Source organism: Plecotus auritus (genome assembly GCF_963455305.1).
Source record: "Plecotus auritus genome assembly, chromosome: 2".
In the NCBI taxonomy this organism is placed as follows: domain Eukaryota; kingdom Metazoa; phylum Chordata; class Mammalia; order Chiroptera; family Vespertilionidae; genus Plecotus; species Plecotus auritus.
Genome location: NC_137771.1, coordinates 121673941 through 121696950, shown reverse-complemented (window position 1 = coordinate 121696950; position 23010 = coordinate 121673941). Strand labels below are relative to the sequence as shown.

The 23010-nt window shown below is 40.3% G+C and overlaps 2 protein-coding genes across 2 annotated transcripts in view; one reads left to right on the top strand and one right to left on the bottom strand.

The window, feature by feature from the left end:
- Window positions 1–23010, bottom strand: part of MED12L (mediator complex subunit 12L) — a 411338-nt gene that overhangs the window by 35525 nt on the left and 352803 nt on the right. Inside the window, exons 32-38 of the mRNA XM_080653836.1 lie at window positions 22574–22663; window positions 21452–21561; window positions 21125–21260; window positions 20146–20307; window positions 16885–17247; window positions 14722–14878; window positions 9949–10154 (exon numbers count right to left, since the gene is read on the bottom strand). Of these exons, the coding sequence (XP_080509962.1) occupies window positions 9949–10154; window positions 14722–14878; window positions 16885–17247; window positions 20146–20307; window positions 21125–21260; window positions 21452–21561; window positions 22574–22663 (1224 nt within the window). The remainder of the gene's footprint in view (window positions 1–9948; window positions 10155–14721; window positions 14879–16884; window positions 17248–20145; window positions 20308–21124; window positions 21261–21451; window positions 21562–22573; window positions 22664–23010) is intronic.
- Window positions 20590–23010, top strand: part of P2RY12 (purinergic receptor P2Y12) — a 49996-nt gene continuing 47575 nt past the window's right edge. The window contains exon 1 of the mRNA XM_080653779.1: window positions 20590–20647. The gene's annotated coding sequence lies outside the window, so the exon portion shown is untranslated. The remainder of the gene's footprint in view (window positions 20648–23010) is intronic.

The following is a 23010-nucleotide window of genomic DNA, read 5'->3' as shown; positions in this document are numbered from 1 at the left end:
CATTCATGAGTGTGTGTTCCCATCTCAAACATAAACCAAGGGAGTAAAAGTGAAATGAAGACTACAGTTATTACCAGCTATAGGAGAAAAACCCGCTTCTCATTTTGATGTTCACAGAGTAATGCTATAAAAGCTTACTTAAAAAAAAGAAAGAAAGAAAAGAGATGACAGCAGGGGTGTTACCATTATGTTGTCAAAGTCTTCCAGAAGGGAGACAGCAGAGTTACAGAAGTCCTACAGAAAGGGGACAGCAAGAAAACGGCAGACAATACAGATAAGATTTTTCAGCCTGATGATGTGGGTAGCCAAAATACACATGAAATAGTTCATTTTAAAACAATGTTTCAGGGAGTCAAGATTTAAACACCCAGGCCCTAGAGGTTTTATTAATTTATATGGCAAACGATACCACCATAGTCTGGACACTGAAAACAATATGGTAATCCTATATAATAAAAGCCTAATATGCAAATTGACCAAACAGAGGAACGACCAGTTGCTATGATGTGCACTGACCATCAGGGGGAAGATGCTCAATGCAGGAGCTGCCCCCGGCCGCAGGCCCCAGGCCAGCCAAGGCAGGTGCCAGCAGGGGCCCCCCGATCATCCTGCCAGTCGTCCCGTAGAGGGAGGCAACCGGCGGCGGTGGCGGGGCCTGCAGGTGGGTGGCACCAGGCCAGCCAAGGCAGGTGCCAGCAGGGGCCCCTGATCACCTGCCAGTTGCCCCACAGATCGGCCCTGATCTCCAGCCAGGCCTAGGGACCCTACCCATGCACAAATTTTGTGCACCAGGCCTCTAGTTTTATATAATGGAATAGCACAAACTGGAGGTTACATGGTGACATAAAGAGGTCAAGGAGAGATTGCACACAGACAATGCCTGCAGCAAAGGGATGTTGGATTCCCAGCGAACAACAGGGAACCAGCATTCTTCCTGGCCTAGAGCCAGTGGGACAGCTCAGGACATCTGGGTCACATTGAATGGACAAGACATTAAGTGAACAAGTCTTCAGTTCATATATTATCGGACAATGTAATTAGACAGCTCTAACCCTAGTAAATGAAAATGAAAACGAAAACAGAGCATTGGGTTCACCATGCACTCAATCAACCAAATCAGACAACAAATATTTTTAGTGCAACCAACGTTTATACACTAACAGGGACTCTGATTTAGAAAAAGAGAACTAAGTGCTTGCGCGAAATTCCTATTTCTTAGGTAAGTTAATTCCCTGGTTTAATAATTTTTTATAAACAGATTAGAGGCCTGGTGCACCAAATTCATGCATGGGGGGGCCCTCAGTCCGGCCTGCTCCCTCTCGCAGTCCGGAGCCCTCAGGGGATGTCTTACTGCCGCAGAGGTGGGAGAGGCTCCCCCCGCCACCGCAGCTGCGCTTGCAAGCAGTGAGCCCGGCTTTTGGCTGAGCAGTGCTCCCCCTGTGGGAGCGCACTGACCACCAGGGGGCAGCTCCTGCATTGAGCATCTGCCCCCTGGTGGTCAGTGCACATCACAGCAACCAGTCATTCCGCTGTTCCATCGATTTGCATGCTAGCCTTTTATTATGTAGGATTCTAAGTGACATTTTTGTCTGAGATACTAAAAATTTTCTGCTCACTGAATTTTAGAGATAGAAATGAGACAAAGTATTCTCAACACTAATAGAACAAAATATTTTACCAAACTAAGGACTAGAAATTACAGGAGGAATTTTCCAAGCAAATAATATTTATTCTCACCATTTTAGGCATAGGCACATAATTCATTGCATCTGCACATTTGTTTTAACACAAACAGCCACATTTGTTTTAGTGACCCATTCTCTCACCCTCCACCCCAATCTGCTCCCCTCTCTTATAAAAACCAAGCTGTACACATAATCTTTTTAATCATTCTAGTTGCCTAGTAATAACTTCAGCAAATAAAATGAGCACCTTCCTTATTCAAATAAATAGAGAAATGACAGATAATAAGCAATAAGCAAAGCACCCACTTGCCTGGACATGGTTTCCATCCAAGGAAAAAAATAAAAGGCTTTAGGACACATTTACTAGTTCATTCCTTGTCACTGAGATGTTTATAAATTACACTCTCTGAGTAAATGCATTAAAGATAATTGTCAAGACTCCAGATCGGTTTCAATAAAACTATTTTGCCTACCTTAATCAAATAAAAATAAAATTATTTTGAAATATGCTCAAATTATACAATTACGAAAATTATAGAAAGGAAAACATAACTACCTAGTGAAGTTATACTAGGTGTACCAGTTAATAATAGTGGATTTTGTAATCAAAGAAAACACGATAATTTCAAGAGAAACATCAAAAGTGCTTTATTCAAAGTAATGTCCATTGCTAGCTACACATTTCCCCATCTTTCAGGTAATTTGTGGATACCATCCCAATAGAACTTGTCTTGTTTTGAGGCAAACCATTCAGAGACCCAATTTTCCACTTCTTCGTATGTTTTGAAGTGCTGCTCAGAAAGTGTGTGTGCCATCGATCAGAACAAGTGGTAATCTGAAGGAGCAAGGTCTGGTGAATACAGAGGGTGGGTTAATACTTCCCAGGCAAGATCTTTTAACGTGTCTTTAACTAGTGTCTTTAACAAGTGTCTTTAACTAGTGTGATGGTGCGTCATCATGAAGCAAAATTACTTTCCCCTGTCTTCTGGAACATTCTGGTCATTTCACGATCACAGCGTGGTTCAAATTGATTATTTGTTGTTGGTAGTGATCAGTATTAATGGTTTTACCTGGTTTTATAAGTTCATAATACACCACACCTTCCTGATCCCACCAAAAGCAGAGCACTGTCTTCTTTCCAAAGCAGTTTGGTCTTGCAGTCGATGTTGATCGTTGACCTGGATCAACCCGTGATTTTGTGCATTTGGGATTCTCAAAATAAATCTACTTTTCATCATCAGTCACAATTCTATGCAAAAAAAGACTTTCTTTCGTGCTGTTGAAGCAACATTTTACTGATGACTTTTCGGTTTTCCATTTGTGTTTTGTTCAGTTGATGTGGCACCCATTTTCCTTCCTTTAAAATCTTTCCCATTGCTTGTAAATGATCGGAAATTGTTTGCTGAGCAACGTTTAATCTTTCTGCAAGTTGTTTTGAGTTTGACATACATCTTCATCCAATAATGTTCATAATTGTTGGACTTCAAACTTTTTCGGTTGACCTGAATGTCTTTGTCTTTCACATCGAAATCATAACTTTTAAAGCGTTTAAACCAGTGTTCACAAGTATCTTGAGATGGAACATGTTCACCATAAGCTTCCCGAAGAATTCAGCAGCACTTTTCTTCAAAATAATGAATTAAAACTTCCTGCAAATGCTCTTTTTTTGGCACGAAATTCGACATTTTTAAGTGTAAAAATATCTATGATGTTAATACCGTCAGCAAATTTGACATATTTAGTTTTGAAGCAAGCTTGCTGTCAATACAAAATAGAATACATATCAAATCGCATATATATCAACATGTGTAACTCCAGCTATTGAAAAAAAAAATCCGAATTATTAACCAGTACACCTAGTAAAAAAAATGCCTAAACTCACAGGTTATTAGGAAATGCAAATTAGAATGTCATAATACAACACCATTTCATCTGCTCTGAGAAAATTAAGGTGGACAGTATCAAGGGTTGGTGAGCACGTGGAGAAAGATAACACTCATAACTGACAGGAATCACTATCACTTTGGAAACTGAATCAGCATTTCCACTTCCAAGTACATACCCTGAAACTCTCCAAACACAGAGAAGAAATGTACAAAAATGTTCACTGTAGCACTATTAACCGTTAGAAATAATTGGCAAAACTTAAACGACCCCAACAGGAGAATGGATAAAGGTAAGTACTGACAATGGAATAGCATCCAATCAGAACAAACAAATGAATAAAACTATGTGTAACAAAGTTAATGTAATTTAAAATGAGTCAAAATACAAAAGTTGTGAAATAATACACATATAAGATAATAGTACAAAGTTTCAAGTATGAAAATAATATTATGTAATGTTTATGTCAATGAATGTAAAAATATGTACTAAAAGTCTAAGAACATTCATAAGAAAGAGAAGCACCAAATTCATGATTACCTCTTTACAGCCAAGAATGGAAATGAGAGGAGATAAGGAGCCTCATCCATATCTTTAATGATTCATTTTTTTAAATCATCTATAGTAAATATGGCAGAACGTTTTAAATAAAACTAGGTGATAAGTACATCAGTGTTTCCTATATTATTTTCTATTCTTATCTGCATGTTTGAAATACTTCTAGAGAGTGAAGAGAAGGGAAAGAGCAATGGAAGGAAACAGATGTTCCAAGGTGATACCATAGTCGTAGGTAGGAAATCAATTACCTGACAAAAATCTTGGTTAATCATCTTAAACGGGCTTCGTCAACCTCAGAGGAATATTTTTAGGAAGTTACAGCTTCACTTTTGCCAAGGAGCTAACAAGTCTGGGAGGCTCTGACTCAGCCATTGTTATTTCATTAAGTTACCTAATGCCTTTATTTGGATGCATAATAATGTCACCTGCTCTAAGGGTGATAATTAGTGTTCTAACAAACAACAACTAGACATAACTGACACACCATTTCTGTCCACTGTCAGAAATCTCCCTCTTCAATGTCATAAAAATCCTTCTGACTTATTATCTACTAGAGGCCTGATACACAAAATTCATGCAAGAGTAACTTTCCTTCCCCCAGCTTCCAGCACCGGCTTCCCTCTGGCACCCGGGATCCGGGCTTCACTGGCAGCCCCAGCTTCCTCTGGAAGGTCGTCTGGAAGGATGTTTGGTCTAATTAGCATATTACCCTCTTATTATTATAGATAGTCTGCAAACCAACCGCTTCCTTCCAAATTTGTCTCCATCAAATTAAGCTAAATACTTATATCTTTGGCTGTCTTTCTTTGGAATCTTAAAATGTCTGACATTGATTATTATTCATAAAACGCTTTTATGCATTTAAAGGGAGAAATCAAGATAAAGTGATACCATAAACCAAGGCATAAAATTAAGTCCTTTTCCTATGTGAAAAGGCCCATTCCCAGAAGACTGACATGGTGGGGGTGGAGAAGGGAGTTCCTTGTGTGAGAAGAAAAATACTGGCTATAAAAAGGTGACTGGAAAACAATTTAAGCAGCATTTTGCATTGTTATAACCAATATTCTGTATTTTGTGATAGTTCTCATAGGCTATGTAGAAAATAAAACACCGTGGTATTTTTAATACTGAAATTGTAATCAGCCCCACTGAAGTTTGTATCACAGAATTTTAGACATTATAACATAAACATTCTGGTCTCAGAAACCAAAAAGGCTACTAGGAAAACTAATCAACATTCCTTTTATTGGTCTCTTACTGGTGACCACTGAGCACCAATCTTATTAGGGGTAATTAATGTAATTATAAAAGCAAAGCCTTTAATGTACTTTGATTCTCTTTTAATCCTTAAATATTTAAGAAAATAAAGATAATTTTTACAGAATAGGAATTTTCTGTGATGTAATAGCAATAAAACAGTGATAGTAACTATGGCAGTTAACATTTTTTGAGCACTAACTATGAGCCAGCCACTATTTTAAGGGCTGTTAAATGTATTAAATAATTAATTTCACAAGAACCCTATAAAGTAAATATGTGTTAACTACACTGTATAGGTGAGGCTCTGAGGCACAGAAGGTTAACAATCACTTCAGTGAGTCCCATTTTAATAAGGGACAGGTAAGGAATGAAGAATAATCAAGTGAAGACTGTAATTAAGAAGAATGAATACAAGTTTTCTTCCCAAAATGTCTTTATGCGTGTTGATATGACTAAAGCTATAAGAAAGTACAATAACAATCATTATGTCAAATAAATTGCAGCATCCATGGTACTTGCACCTATTTTCTAGACACTCCCCAAATGTCTCAATACATTCCTGAAGAAATACAGGATGATCTCTAACAGGGAGTTCCACGACTCAGTTTCTGCAGCAGAATTCATTACTCTATGATGGTGCTCTGAACGTCATCATGCACCATAACTAGACTAGATGATTCCCACATACATCAACTTCTCTCCTCAGATGGGAGGAGGCTAAGGGGGACTCTGCAAGTTCTGAGACACATCCAGAAATCAGGAATTTATGTCTTCCCTGCCCCAACTAGGTTTTCAAAACTATCATAGCAGGTCACTGCTGGGAGCAGTTTTGGGAAGCTATAAGATGAGTTTGTAGATAACAATCAGACTGCCAAGGAGTAAGACTAACAGGAATCTTTAGGCTTTGGAAAACAGAGGCCCAAAACATGAATTTGCTCAATAAACATCTCATAGATTTCTACCCTGTGCTCAGTAAATGAAAAGATGATACAAAATATTTTAAAACCCAGTACCTGACCTTATAAGAAGAGGGTGGGGACCAAGGAGTCATAGACAACTGGCCTATTGAACAGTCATATCCAAGGCTTGGAAACACTAATCAATCTTTAAAAGCATCTGCTGCCGGCCACGTGGCTCAGTTGGTGTTGTCCCAGGCACCAAAAAAATTGCAGGTTCAATCCCTGGTCGGGATACATGTAAGAGGCAACCCATCAATGTTTCTCTCTCACATCCATGTCTCTCACTCTCTCTCCCCCTTCCCCTTCCTCTCTCTCTAAAATCAATAAATATATCCTTGGGTGACACTAAACAAAAACAACAAAAAAAAGCATCTTCTATAATTACAAGATCAGTCTTAAAAGTTGAGATAAATGGAAATTCTCCAACACATTTGCTACATTTAAGAAAATGGATTTCTGTAACTAGAAAACTGCTAGGTTAAGAAGAAAAATATTAATTTTAATTTCCCTATAAACCCCAAACTAAAAGAAAAACACACATAAGGGTTCTTATGTAGCTAGAGAGTCACATTATGAGTAGGCATGTAACCTGAGAAAAGGTTCCTGCCAAAGTTAGTTTCAATGTTTCTCTATCATTTCCTCTCATGAAGAACAGAGGTCACTATTTATTAGAAAAATAACTAATTGCATCCAGAATCATATAATAAACAATTTATCAATATCCAATATATTCCATATAATTCTGTTTTTATTCTAGATTTTTAAGGATTAGCACAAAAATTTTTCTGCCACAATACCACATGACCTACTAAGAGAGACCCTGGCAGGTGCAGGCACTCTTGCAGATGCTACTGACACATCTCATTTACTCCACGAAGGACCGCTATGTCCGATGACTACCATGCGTGCAATTCTCTTCCTTATAAGGATGCTGTTTTGCTTAGTTATCCAGCACTTTAAGAATGGGGATTGAGAAAAAAGTGTATATGTTTCTCAAAGGCCTTCACAGCAAGTTTCAACTGTTAAAAAAGAATACAGGGGAGGAGGGAAGGGAGTATTATACAATCAGTATTATGAAGTTGAGTTTTTTACTACTTGAGAAGGGATTCCTGATTTCTCAAAAGAAAAAGAAAAAAAAAAAGAAAAATCCAACAGTGTGACAGAGTTGGTACAATAAAATAAGTTAGAAAAAGAATGAATTCTCAGTTAATTCCTATTAGTACAAGCAGGGTAACTCTAGGTAGTATGATAGAATTGAGTCAGGTAGTTTTGAGTGGTTAGAGGAAAGTGTGAGAGTAATGGGGTCCTCCGGGTACATTCTGGGTCTTAAGCCTGCCTTCTCCAAATATGCAAGGATATCTTTCATTACACTCACATTATTCTTTTAAATTCCTTTAAAAAAATTACTTTAGGGGAAATTGCTTGCCATGGCTTACATGAGGAAAGGTATGTTTACCTAGAAATTGCCCTGCGAGTTTTACTAGTTTCGCAATACTAGGAACCACTTAGATAAATTCAAAACTGAATTTAGCAGTAATTGTTTGAAAGTGTGTTAATTAATAAGGCAAATTATAACTTGTCATAAAAAGGTAGACATTAAAAACTAACTAAACTTATTGGAAAGCAAATTTTACTTAGGCTTAAGTTACTTTAAAAGGGAGCTAAATTCATCTTAGTGGGATGGTTACTCACTTCCAGTAAAATTTTAATTTATCTTGGTAAGAAATGAAACAATCATCTCCAACAAAAGCTAAAATACCACTGAGGTTTTTAATGGTTGCAAACACGCTGCTTACTTAAGCAAAATCAAAGCTTTTTTAATATTGTAATCAAATCTTCTTAATTTCTGTGTATGAAGCAGTGTAGGCCCATCGTGCCTGACACCCAGGGACTTTAAATCACTGGACAAGCCTGTAGTGACTGTTGTTTGTATTCTCACACAGTTCAACTAGTTTCCTTTTTCCTGTCTGTATAATACAGGTAAGAAAAGAAAGCTTTTGTAAGAATGCAAAAGTACCATAAGTATGGAGATATGTGTAGAAAGTTATGAAAATACAAAAATATTTTTAAAACATTAGAATTTTTTGCTTTGAAAGTTTTGTGATTTTTCTTAGAGTAGGATACATCTGATGTTTGGCTACGTCCTTTGAGGATCACAGGTGCTTCTAACTAGTATTATTACCATCATCACCATAATCAAAATAGTACAATTTCAAGAAAAATTGAACACAAAAAGTATATAGAAACTAGAAAAAGAAGTCACAATCTTCCTTCCCTCTTTTTATTTTATGTATTTGTATAGATTCATGGTTTCATGAGTCTATACTAAATTCTGTGTTACTTCTACATTCTAATAATCATGGTCATCTAAAAAGTTAAAGATATGCGCAGCCAGCTGGCTCAGTGGTTGAGCATCGACCTATGAACCAGGTTGTCACGGTTCGATTCCTGGTCAGGGCATGTACCTAAGTTGTGGGCTCGATCCCCAGTGTGGGGCATGCAGGAGGCAGCCAATCAATGATTCTCTCTCATCATTGATGTTTCTATCTCTTTCTCCCTCTCCCTTCCTCTCTGAAATAATAATAAAAAAAAAGTTAAAGATAATGGGTTATAGGGCATAAAAATAGAAATAATATAAATCAAGAATTGCTTTAAAGATAAGCATATACTGACAGTTATTTGCAATGTATTCTTTCTCTGCTACACTCCTTATTAAGTATGCAATAAAAACAGAGTCTGGCCCGGCTGGTGTGGCCCAGTGGTTGAGCATCAACCTATGAACCAGAAGGTCATGGTACTATTTCCGGTCAGGGCACATGCCCAGGTTTTGAGCTCCATCCCCAGTAGGGGGCTCCAAGAGGCAGCCAATCAATGATTCTCTCTCCTTATTGATGTTTCTATCTCTCTCTCTACTTTCCTCTCTGGAATCAATAAAAATATATATTTTTAAAAACACAGGATTTGCTCAGGGCATTGTAGGAGAAAACCTAAGAAACATAGGCTTCAGAGACACAATCTCAAAGTAGTAAATGGAATAAAAATACATGAAAGTAGAGCTAAATACCTGAAAATACAGAATGTGGTGATAATTAAATACTGAATGAGAGCTCAGAGAAGGTCACTTCCAGGATGACAGTCCTGCTGCATCTAAGGGACTAGAAAGTCATCAGTTCTCCTTTGTGTTTTAAGGCATTCTTTAAGTCTGGAGTGGAGAACCTTTTTTCTGCCAAGGGCCATTTGGATATTTATGACATCACTCGGGGGCCATACAAGAGTATCACCTTAAAAATTAGCCTGCTATATTTGGGCAAACATTTAATTAACTCCCCCCAATGCCTTTGCAGGACCAGACCAAATGACCTTGCTGGCCTTATACAGCCCATAGGCCGGACATTCCCCACCCCTGCTTTAAATGAACCTAAGACATTTCGAGTTCTTATCTGATCAAAGAGAACAGTATTTCTAAGCCTGTGTAAGAAAGAGATATGTGCATTCACCAGCGCACAGGGTTTGCACGCAGGAAGCGCATGCCACACAGCCCTTGCTCATCCTAGCCAGAGGAAACCATGAGGCACAGAGTATCTCTGCTGGCCTGGACACACCTGCTGGCACGGCCGGGCCTGGGCCTGCCGGAGGAGCCGCTGCTGCTGCTGCAGGAGCTTCATCTGGACCAGCTGCTGCTGCGACGTGATGGCATGCAGCGAGGGTGGCTGCATGAGGGCGCCCGAGCGCCGCTGCAGCATGTTTGACAGGGCTTGCTTGGTGTTGGTGGGGACAAAGGAGCCTGTGGGGTCCAGTCTGGAGCCACCTATAAAGCAACCAGAAGGAAGGGCTTTCTATACATTGATGCAACAGTTCCTACTTATTTTATTAAAATGCAGAAACTTCACCTCTGAGCCTCACTTTATGAAGCAAAATGAAACATAAGGCACCATCCCACCCTATAAAAGAACTGCAGAATTTTCACAGGATAGGGATGGTGGTGCAGGAGCAATTATAACATTTGAACGGCCTCACGAAGGCCCGCCTCAACTGCTAAAGTGACATGCCCGAAACCGTGGTCGGTGTACTTTGGGAATCACATGGGATTTAAATTATGGAAGGCTCCCAGGAACTTATTTCTTGCATAAAATGTATTACGCTTGCCAAGTGTCCTAAGTCAGGCCTAAAAACCCTTTTGTAATTTAGACAATTGGAAGCTCATGGTACTTAAGGAAAATGCCTATCTTACAGTAGAGATGCTTGAAAATACTTAAAAAACTGGAAATGCTTGGAAACTTCAAATACCTTGATTTTAAAGATAAAACACATCTTTTTGAAGGCTAGAAATAAAATAAACAAGAAATATTGATTATAGTGATGCTGAAGAAACCAAAGAAAATCCTTAACATTTTGCATATGTAATTTGCCAAATGTCTTTAAGAGTTCAGGGGGGAAAAAATTCAACATTTGCTGACTTCAAAGTAGGTGCTAACCCTTCATTTGCCAAATGGTCTACATACATTTATTCTTTAATGTACATGAATAAGAAAATGTCTATATAAAGACCTCACAAAGAGCAAGTAATATGATGGAGACAAAAATTTTAAAGCTGTTCTCTCAAAAACCCACATTCTTTTATACACTCAGTATCATAATATGATTTACTAAGTAATTCAGCAGCATTTGAAGATCATTTGGGGAAAAAATGGATAGTTGATTTGAGTAACATATGGCAAGGTAACTTTGTGAAGCAAGAATGAAAACTAATATATAAAATGTAACTGACTCATTTTATGGATAAGAGACATACTTTTTAAAGATTAGACTATGGTCTACTTTCTTTTATTTTTTCTAACTTTTCTGTTATACCTCTGAATCACCTAAAAAAATAAATATAATAAATATGTTTGAAGCCTTGTTACTTTCCTCCCCTTCTCCTATCCAATGCTATTCTAATTTGATGTTTATTATTCATAAACATTTCCTTATAAATTTACCATACTGGCGTGTATACAGAGAAAAAGAGAGAGATTGGTAGAGAGGTGTGTGTGTGTGTGTGTGTGTGTGTGTGTGTGGACACTGTTTTGCGTTTAAACTATACAGTATATAAATGGAAACATGTACCTACTCTTCCTCAATTTCAAAGGATTCACGTTTTTATGAAATTCTATTATTTCACAGATATAAAATGCTCATAAGTAATTGTTTACTGCACATATTTTTCTTACATGTCATCATATCATCATGCCTAAGACTTACTTAATACCCAATTTCCCCCACTTACAAATACCTTCTATTGCACTCTAGGGTGAAAGGGTGTGTGGCTTTACGACATACTGAGCCTTCTATTCATACAGTACTTGTGCTGGACTCTGTTCTTGACAAAGTTGAAAATGCTACAAAGTTCACAAGGACCTTAGAATTAAAGAGAAAGTCAGAGGAGATGGCAATTGTGCATTATTTTCCACATTGACCACGAAGTCTAGCTTGTTCTTTGTAGTCTGCATTTACTCACTCAATAACCTCCTTAGAGCCTGCTTACATGCTGCTGTCAGTTCTGGGGACACTATAGTAAACATAACAGGAAACCCTGCCCTCACAGAGCTGAACTTCTGGGGCAGGCAGGTAAGTGACTATGTAGCACTTAAGTGCTGTTGCCATGGAGAAACAGAAATGGGGAGGGAGACAGAGTGTAGGGTGGTCAGTGCAAGCTCACTGAGAAAGTGGGGTCTGACCAAACCCAAAGGAGGCATTGAGCCATGCAGATGTCTGAGGGAGAGCATTCCCAGGACGGGGCCCAGCAGGTGCAACAGCCCTGCCGTGAGAATATATTCGGGTCATTTACTGAACATGTCTGCTGTGTCAGGCTACCTTCTGAGTGCTATATTTTAAACATTTAGTTTCAATCACCCATCCTATGATGGTATATATCAGCATATCCATTTTACAAATGATCAAGCTGTAAAATGATCAGGCACAAAGTAATCAGGACTTGACCAAGATTATACAGCAGAAAGTGGTAGAGTGAGACTGTAACCCCCAGAACAGCTCTCTATGCTACTAATTTACAGGACAAACTGTGGATTCTCCACTGCTCTAAGCCAAGAATAAGATATCTTCTTCTCTAGACCTCAAAAATGTCATACTCAACCTACAATAAAAAAATTCACTATCCTGCAGAGCACAATAAGTAAAATATGATATACTAGAGGCCGAGTGCATGAAATTCATGCATGGGAGGGGGGCGTCTCCTCAGCCCAGGCTGCACACTCTACAATCTGGGACCTCTTGGGGGACCTCTTGGGGGATGTCCCAGGGACTGGGCCTAAACCAGCAGCTGGATATCAATCTCACAATCCTGGACCGCTGACTCCTAATCGCTCACCTGCCTGCCTGCTTGGTCGCCCCTAACTTCCCCCCACCAGCCTGGTCACCCCTTACTGCCCCCCCGGCCAGCCTGGTTGCCCCCAACTGCCCCCCTTTGCTGGTCTGGTCGCCCCTAACAGCCCCTCCCCACTGGCCTGGTCATCCCCAACTGTCCCCTCCACCAGCCTAGTTACCCCTCACTGCCCCCACCGCCAGCCTAATCGCCCCCTACTGTCCCTCCTGCTGTTCTGGTCGCCCCCAACTGCCCCCCCCCTCTGCCGGCCTGGTCACCTCTTATTGCCCCCCCTGCTGGCCTGGTCGCCCCATGCAACCTGCTGTTCAATCATCTGGTCATCCCTCACTAAACCCCCTGCTGGCCTGGTTGTAGGCAGCCATCTTGTGAGGGTCAATTTGCATGTTACCTCTTTATTATATAGGACTAGAGGCCCGGTGCATGAAAATTCATGCACTGGAGGGGGGTCCCTCAGCCCAGTCTGCCCCCTCTCACAGCCTGGGAGCCCTCAGGGGCGGGAGATGACCCAGCGATCAGGGAAAGGCAACACCCCCATCACACCTCTGCTGCTGCCACTGCCAACAGTACAAGCCTCGGCCAGCCCTAGTTACCTGAGCCTCGGGCGGCCCTGGGCGGTTGGGCAGCTGCCATCCAAGGCTTGCCTGCGCCTCAGGCTGGCCCTGGGTGGCTATGGGGGCTGAGGGGACTGGGGGACTCCGGAGGCAGGCGCACCGCGGGGCTGAGAGGACTAAGCACCGCCATCTTATGGCTATGGGTGCTGCCATCTTTGAGGGTGTGGCAGTCAATTAGCATATTCCCTCCTTATTGGCTGTGGGCGCTGCCATCTTTGTGAGGGCCAATTAGTATATTCCCTCTTTATTAGATAGGATTAGAATGGCACATCCTAACAAAATGCAGACTAAGATCTCAAAAATAATCTATTTTGCTAGAATAGGCAAACTTTCCTTTAGAAAGAAAATTAAATCCTTTCCTAATTAAGAAATTTTGTATTTGGAAAATTTTCACTCCATATATAAAATCTACCTGAGCTTGAATCAAAGCAATACCCAAATCAGCAATATCCACTCTGGATATGGCATTTTTCCTTGCTGATCATATCTCAATCTACTTGCTGAAACAAGTTTCTGAAATCCATGGTATACACAATTTAAAATTCAAAACATAAGAAAATAATAAGAGACATTGTGGAATACTGTCTAGTCTTTTAAAATGCTGGTAACTATAACTGATAAAAATGTACACAAATTTCACAATATAAAACTTTGATCAACTTTATATCTTACTAGAGGCCTGATGCACGAAATTCATGCAAGAGTAGGCCTTCCTGCCCTAACCGGTGTGGCTCAGTGGATAGAGCGTCGGCCTGTGTGGCTCAGTGGATAGAGCGTCGGCCTGCGGACTGAAGGGTCCCAGGTTCGATTCCGGTCAAGGGCATGTACCTTGGTTGCGGGCACATCCCCAGTGGGAGGTGTGCAGGAGGCAGCTGATCGATGTTTCTCTCTCATCAATGTTTCTGACTCTCTATCCCTCTCCCTTCCTCTCTGTAAAAAATCAATAAAATATATTAAAAAAAAAAAAAAAAAAAGAGTAGGCCTTCCTTCCCCCAACTGCCAGCACCAGCTTCCCTTTGGCACCCAGGACCTGGGCTTCCCTTGCAACCCCAGCTTCATCGGAATGTCATCCGGAAGGACATCCGGTCTAATTAGCATAGTACGCTTTTATCATCATAGATAGCTTAAGATTTTCATCAGTGGCTAATTTCCTCCTATCACTGAATGAAAACTCCAAAATCAGCCCACAAACTCATAACTGAAACCTTTTTTAGAAGAAGTAACATGTTGAATGGAGAGAATTCTATAAATGTCAGCTAAGCACTCAGCTCTTAAAACTTTCAAGTTTTAAGAAGGTTTCAGATTAAAAGCAAGGAAAACCCCAAGTGAGAACTCCAAGCCACTTGTCATCTCGAGGACCAGACTCTGCTCTCTTCACGTACCTGGAGGAAGAGATTGGCTCTGCAGGAAAAAGCCAGGCTGCTGGGGCTGCCCCATCAGGTTGTAGCCCCACAAGGCAGACTGTGGGTGGTGCATCATCTGGGAGGAGATGGGTGAGTAATTAGGAGGCACTCGGTATATGTTGCTCTGTGGATACTCCTTCAACATGAAGTTAAAACAAAAAGTTACTTAACTCCACACACCACACAGGAAATGAGTGCAAATTCTTCCTATCACATTATTTGAGATAACTCCTCTCCCAGTAGATAAGGCTATTTTATAAATGTAGAGATGGAAGGCAGAAGTCTCAATATATTCTCCGCAAAACACTCATTTTAGTTAATACTCTTCCTTAATTTAAAAAGAACTTGGCTACAGTGGAGAAAGATGGAAAAAAATATCTTTTCTAAACTTTATTTTAAAATACTAAAAATACATCTAAAATATTGATATTGACTGCCAACCACAGCTGAAAGAGCGTCTTTATAATTGCAAAGTCTCCCAATCAAAGGCCTTGCTGATGCCTGGGGTCAGGATCAGATTCCTGCCAGAGGCCCACAATAGTTCAGAACCAGGCCTGGCTCAGACAGGATCTTATTTCGTTTTCAAGCCAGTATTCTGCAAGAGCTGGCTCCACCACTATCCTGCAAACACAACCACTTCCACCACCACCACCACCCCTCCCCACACCTCCCAACAGGGCTTCCTCTTCCTCACAGCAGCCAAAAGTCTCTAAGGGTCACATCTCTAGGCTAGCCCTAAAGGACAAAGGGAAAATTAAATTTTAGAAAAGTAAAGCCTGCACTTCAACCCATCAGGAAGAGGTAGCCTCAGGAGAAGTGTGAGAGGTGAAGAAATGACCAAGACTCACTTGGGGAATGAGAAGAGTTTTAGGTCTTTTGCATCTAAAAAGAACAGAAATCCATCCCCTTGGCTGGACAGGCTGGGAAACCCAGATTTCAGGGGATGGCAGTCTGGACCTTATTAAGTACCCCTTTCAAGACAAAAGAATACTGGCAGGAAGACTGCATGAAAGATGATACTGACACTCAAGTGATATCCAAAAGTGATAATGATCATTTCTAGAATAATAATCACCAAACTATCCAATTGACAAAGACATGTTTCGGCTTTGACATAGGTAAACAATAACATTAAATAAACATGGTGTCTAAACACTACATTGTGAATATTTTTTCCACTGCACAGCAAGAACACCTTTGAATTTCATAGGAAAATAATCTCAAATTGTCTCTCAAGTATTTTTCAGTTAAATGGAAAGATAATTCATATTTTAATTCTGTAAGTTCTATAAAATTATTTAAAATTGCCATCTCATAGATTTCTGTTGTTTTTAAGAAAATGTTGCTATAGATAGGGAAGTCTAGTAGGCAAACAAGAAATGAAACTACCTCACGTTTATGTTATCTTTTATAAAGTCTGAAAATATAATAGAGAAGTAGAATACACAGGTAAGGAAGGTGAAGTGTGAATATGAAATCTCATGAACATCCTATTCAATATATTAGATGGAGATTTATCTAGGGAAGAGCAAATAGAGTGTTTTTATTTTATTTTAATATACTATGACTATCAATTGCTCAAAATACAATAACTATGTTAAACACAGCTTATAGTAAAAATACGTGAGAAGATGAGATTTTATAGGTCTGAAAAATTCAAGGGTCAAATCTGAGAAATTATGAGGCACTGAAATATTAAATACTAGAGGCCTGGTGCATGAAATTTGTGCACAGGTAGGGTTCCTAGGCCTGGCTGGTGATCAGGGCCAATCGGGGCCTTCTGGCTGCCAGCCAGGGCCTTCCTTCATTCAGTGCCACCCCCTAGTGGTCAGCACACGTCATAGTGAGCAGTTGAACTCCCAGTAGGTCAAATTCACAAGGGGACAATTTGCATATTAGCCTTTTATTATATAGGATTATTCACAATGGAAGCCTAAAATTAAACAGTTATAAACAGTAGAGGAAGAAAAACCAAAAGCTATGATCCTAATTCTATTCAATATGACAGTGCCTCATTAGGATAATTATTAAAAAAAAAAAAAAGGTTTTTACTGCTTTTAGCAGTGCTTTTAGGTATATAACTTGGACACTAAATCTATTGGATGCTGTTGCGTCAAAGTTCCCTCTACTTCCTGCACTTACATCGACTCTTGAGCTTGATTTTGTCTTGCGCTTCCTTCCCTTTGTTTTCTTCTCTTCATCTGTTGTGGTTTTTCCCTGATCTGAGAACTCAGCTGATTTCCTCTCTGGTTCCTGAGCAATGGGGGATGTGGGCTCTTCCTCTTCCTCCTCGGGAGGCAGGGGCAGCGGCTCGAGGTAGTAACTTCGGGGCTTGGGCATAGGGTGTGTGTGGTACAAAAGGAGGTGGTGCTGCTCCTCATACTTGATCACCTTCCGGTCCATTCGGACTGTCCCGAACCAGGCCCAGGACAGAGGAGCTGGGTTCTTCTGACCCTCAAACAAATCCCAGGGGGACACCTTCTGCTTCGTGGAGACCTGGAGACCCTGTGGCAAAATAACACTCTATGACCACACCCTCAGACCTTTTTCTGATTAGGGTAAGGCTTACTTAGGACATGGATTCAGAGAACATTTTGGATGGTGTGAGCCTTGGAGAGAACTTAGCATAGAGCAGACAGGCTAACTAATCAGTCCAGGGTCACACAGTTAGATCACCAGTGAGGTTGGCTAGAATCCACAGTTCTATGGTTCTCTCTACCACTGAGCTCCATTCAGGTTGCAAGACTGGAGAGTCCAATGTAGTTTACTGTACAATGGCATTTTTTCATGTAGTTTTCTTTTGTTAGCAAAAAAATAATTTCTAAGGAATGCTACAAAATTGATCTTACTATACTAAATTATAATCAGTTATAAACCTTTGGAATCCATTTATTGTTTTTAGAATAAGAAACATTCAGCCTCTAACTGGGCTCAAATGAACTTTAATCCAAACATGAGTGGACTTGATTCAATATGGGCACCTTTCATGTATTTAATAAGCCAGTCTTTGAATAGTTAAGTCATTTTATTACAGAACTAGTGGCCCGGTACACGAAATTCCTACACATTAAAAGGGGATTAATTAGAGGAAATAATTTAATATTGCTATTTGCCTTTCTCTATAATAGAAGTGTCAGAGATAAAAGAAAATTAGTAAAATGTATATGAAAACCTTCCTCTTGTCAGAGTCTGGGGCTCACCACGGGACCCAGAGTCAAGTCCCCGCCCACCCACATGCACCTCAAAATCGCGTGAGACCCAGACCTGGCCGCACCCCCCCCCCTCATTGGGATAGATCCAGACCCAGCCAGTCCCAGCCTTGTCAAGCCCTGCCAGGCAGGGGGCATAGCCTCAGGTCCCCTGGCTTGGTGCCAAGATGGGGGGCATGGCCTGAGGTCCCCTAGCCCAGACCAGGGTGGGAGGCGTGCCTTGAGGTCCTCTGTCAAGCCCCGCCAGGTGGGGGGCATGGCCTGAGGTACCCTGTCAAGCCCCGCCAGGCAGGGGGGTGCAGCCTCAGGTCCCCTGGCCCAGCACCGGGATGGGGGCACAGCCTCAGGTCCCCCGTCAAGCCCCGCTGGGTGGGGGCGTGGCCTGAGTTCCCCCAACCCAGCACTGGGGGTGCACCTTGAGTCCCCCATCAAGTCCTGCCTGGTGGGGGGCACGGCCTGAGGTCCCCTGTCAAGCCCAGCCAGGCAGGGGGGCACGGCCTGAGGTCCCCTGGCTCGGTACTGGGGGTGCGGTCTGAGGTTCCCCGGCCTGGTGCCAGGGTGGGGGACGTGACCTGAAGTTCCCTGTCAAACCCCACCTGGTGGGGGGAGCAGCCTGAGGTCCCATAGCCCAGCACTAGGATGGGAAGCGCACCTTGAGGTCCCCTGCCAAGCCTCGCAGGGCAGGGGGCATGGCCTCAGGTCCCCTGGCCTGGCACTGGGGGTACAGCCAGAGGTCCCCCAGCCTGACACCAGGGCAGGGGGCGCAGCCTGAGGTCCCCTGTCAAGCCAGGGCGTAGCCTCAGGTCCCTGCTGATTGCTCGTTAAGGCTCCTTATGGGAACTTGGCCTCAACTGTGGGTGCAGCCATCTTTGTGATGGAGTGATGGCTAATTAGCATATTCCCTCTTTATTAGATAGGATTAACTTTACCAACACGTAGAAATAAACTCCTTCAATTCAAGCTCATCTCTATGGAGTTCAGAGGAGAAAATGTTATTTTGTTTCTGAAAATAAGAAGTTTATTTTTTAACATTAATTGGTGATGTCCCTTGGTACTTTCCCTGGTATAGCAATTTGAAAATACTTTTCTTCAGTATGAACCCAAAAATAATTATTCGGGCATTCCATAACTATGCCCTCTTACCTACATACTCTTCCATGAGCATCTTTATCAAGATCCAAGGCTCAGTACCATCTGCATACTGACTGCTTCCTAATATGTCTTGAGATTAGACTTCTCTCCTGGGTGCCAAGACCACATCTCCAAATGACTTATACATGTCTCACCACTAGAGAGCCCACCAGCACTGCAAACTCAACTTGCCCATAATTCTAGTTCTTTCTCTCCACAAATGCACCAGTGCGGTAAGCACCTAAAGTACTCCGAGTTACTGCAGCATTGCAGTTCAGTGAGTCACCTTTTTTGTGTCTTTGCATAAATTCTTCCCTTTCCCTGTAGTACATTTTCCCCTACCTCCCAGCTAACTCTTAATCCTTCAAAATGATTCATATCGATTTTCTGGGGATGCTGCTCCAACTACTTAGTTGTCATCTGAGTGTGATGGCTCCTTCTCTGGGTCCCTAACACTGTGGAGCATGACACACAAACCTCACCACACTCTGTCTATCTAATACTAGAGGGTAGGCGCTCTGCCTTCCATCTCTGTGATTTTGGAAATCTGTGGTTGTTCGTGTTCATTGAAAGAATCATGGACCACTCTTCTTGTATTATAAGAAAACCCTGCTTACTATCTTATATGAAATCAAGTGTTCATTAAATATTGTTTAATTGACATGAAAATAAAGTACTATCACTTTAAACATTTTTACTCAAAATAGTTTACTACATTACGACTTTTACAATAAAGATTCTTATCTAAACGTATTGTTTCCAATTCTGAAGTAAAATCAGAGTTGATCTTTTACTTTTTTTTTTACTCTAAGCTTTTTAGTTTTCTATTGTTGAATTTAAGAAATTCACTTAAATTCAAGTACAATTTTAAGTAAAGATCTTGAAAGATTTAACTTTTATGGTAATGCCAATAACCATTAAATGATAAAAATATGCTTTTAAAAACCAGGAAACTGTAAAATTAAGAGGCTTTATATGCTTTACAGGAAGATAAGAAGTTGTATTTTGTTTTGTAAGTTTAACACGTAGTTATATACACGAGAAACAAACACTTTACTCTTGCCTGTTTTTTATCTATAGAGTCAAATCCAGCAATTTTGTTTCCCTTTGTGTCGATCAAGGAACCCATAGGCTCACAAGTGATGACATCACATGTCTGTTTTGGCAAAGGCAGCAGCTGTTGAACTTTATCAATACTTTCTGACCGCTTGTCTCCTAGCTCTTTCTAAAAAAAAAAAAAAAAGACAGAGAGAAAAAGAGAAGTGGAACAAAAATTACAATGAAGGCAAAAGTTGCCCACAAGGAAGTTCCCTTATGAAACATTTCCATTATATAGCTGAAATGTTCTTTCACTAGGAACATGGTCTACATTGCAGCTCTCAATTAGAGTGGTGAGTATGTTTCATTTCTTCATTTTAGGTAGAAAATAGAATACATAAAAAGTCACCCTTGTTACACAACAAACATCACAATGCTGAAATGACAAAATCTAGGACAGCAACTGTAACGAGAAGGCAGGAGCTGCAGCACGGAACACGTTCTCGCATGCAGGGCCACAGCACAAGGTAACCATTGGTTATTTTCCTGTAAGGTCATCAGATATATTGTTTTTTTCTCCTCTGCAGTTTACTTATAGCTTATTTCAAAGACTGTGTTAGTAGTTAGTAAAATGAATTGGATTTAGATATATCAGTACAAGTGATTATTTTTCAACTGCATGTGCCAGTCCAAGCACAAATGTATCTTAAATCTGATGCTAGCACTCTGATTAGATATTTGGTAATGCATTCCTAAAGTTCCTTAAAAAAATTAAACATGTTTTATGAATATAAATATTTCTAAAAGATAAACATTCAAACTATATGCTTACTACTTTGGGGTTCTAGTGAGCTAATGTAAAGCAAATAGCAAAATAATCACATTAAATTAATTTGAGTGCAACAAATAACCTTTACTGTAATGAGAAGTAAAATTAGATAAAATGTACTAAATAACAAATCCACAAACAATTTGAGTTCATAATAAGCAGGTCACAAACTTGCCTTCAGTTTCTTTACTAAATTCATGTATGCGCGTCTGTTCTCTTCAGATCCCCCTGGCAATGCATTGGACAGGTCAGAGGCTAATGTTCCATTGATTAAAACACCCAGCATGTCAAGAACTGTTGTGAATAATTCACTAAGAGGGGACAGAAAAGAATTATTTTCACCTCAGAGCAAAACCAAGATAATCTTAACTAAGTGAGAATGTTTATTTAAGGCATAGAATGTACCTAAGAAAATAAGATGCGACAGAATTTAACATCAGTATATCAAAGCCTCTGCCATGTGCACGTGCAGCAAAGTAAAGGTGAAATGATAAGTACATACTTGTTAGTGTGCATGTCAACGGTTCCAGAAGTAATGATCTGAAGGAGGAGGAGGGCCCAGTCTGTGGTCCACTGGGTGCTCCTTTGCACTGTGTCAAACATTCCTCCCACCTAGTTCGTAAAAAAATACAATAAAAAAATCTGCATTGTGTTAAAGAGAAAAATATAATTTATTTAGTCAAATTTTGATTAATTAAAGAAAATCCTCAAAAAAGAAAAAGGAAGAAAAGAGAAGAAAAGAGCACCTGAGTGTGGGCACATCATCAGTAGGAATTACAGCTTTCCCTTGACAGCTGATCCTTGAACATGCAGAGGTTTAGGGGCAATGACCTTCCTCTTAGTAGAAAATCTATATATAACTCCTCCTACTACTACTATAAATCAGTATAATTAGCTTTCTTTTATTCCTAAACATTCAGGATACCCTCCTTTATGATGTGATTTTAGTGGAATTAAACTAAATAGGGCAAAACCACATAATCTGGTTGTGCTGCCCATTACTATTGAATCTAAGCCTGTTGTCCTAATAACACTCACAATTATCCAATAACACAGATGTAATGATGAGCAGGAGGCATGGTCCCCAGGTGTACTCTTTCACGTGTGGGAATTAAGTTGAAATCAACTGGTGAATATCCCCAGAGTGCCCTTCAGCTGGTTTGTCCAGTGTGAAAGGAAAATTCAAAGGAATGTTCAATGTGTGAGAATTTTAAATTTCTGAAATTCCATGTAGAATTTGTTTTTATGATCAATTTGATAATTTTGACTTAAATGTCATTTTAATATGGTTTTTAAATAAGTATAGTCAAAACTAACATCCATCTCAGGATACTGGTCCTCTAAGTCCTCCTCCGAGCTCACACCCTAAAAAAAGGAAAGATTCCCTGGGGCAGGGCTGCAGAAGGCAACCCGAAGCCTAAAATACCTACCTACTGCTGTCCGGAAGTCAGGCCAGACAGGAAGAACAGCAGCCAGGAAAACAGAAGGTTAGAGGGACAGGGAAGTAGTCACAGAGAGCAAACAGCAGAGGGCCTCACCTTGCAGTGAAGACTTGTGACCACAGTGGAAGTGGGAGGCTATTTGAGATAAGTTTAACGCAGTCAAAAGACTGGAAATGTCTTACCAAATTCAGGCGGAGCTGCAATGCTTCGTGCATCAACTGCCGTGCTTTTATGTCATCGTGGTATCGCTCTTCTCTCCAATTACTTAAGATCTAAACCAGACAATACATTAAAAAAAAAATCCAGAACTGGTTTCCCCTGTTAAAATTAAATTTTTCATATTTTAAGTTAAATTGAGCTTTTACTGATGGTCAAAAATAACTTCTTAGTTAACAAATTAAATAAAAATTTCCTCCCCTTCCACTAAGCAGACAAAAATCTGGCTATTGCTTTTTCATTACCTTTCTAGGTGGGAGAAGAAAAATCTTTTCTAATTACTTATCCAGTGACAAGTCTTAGAAAACATTTTTAGAGGACCATCAAGTTAAACATTAACAAAAATAAAGATCAGTTTTTAAATACAGTTGACCCTTGAACAACATGGGTTTGAACTGTGCAG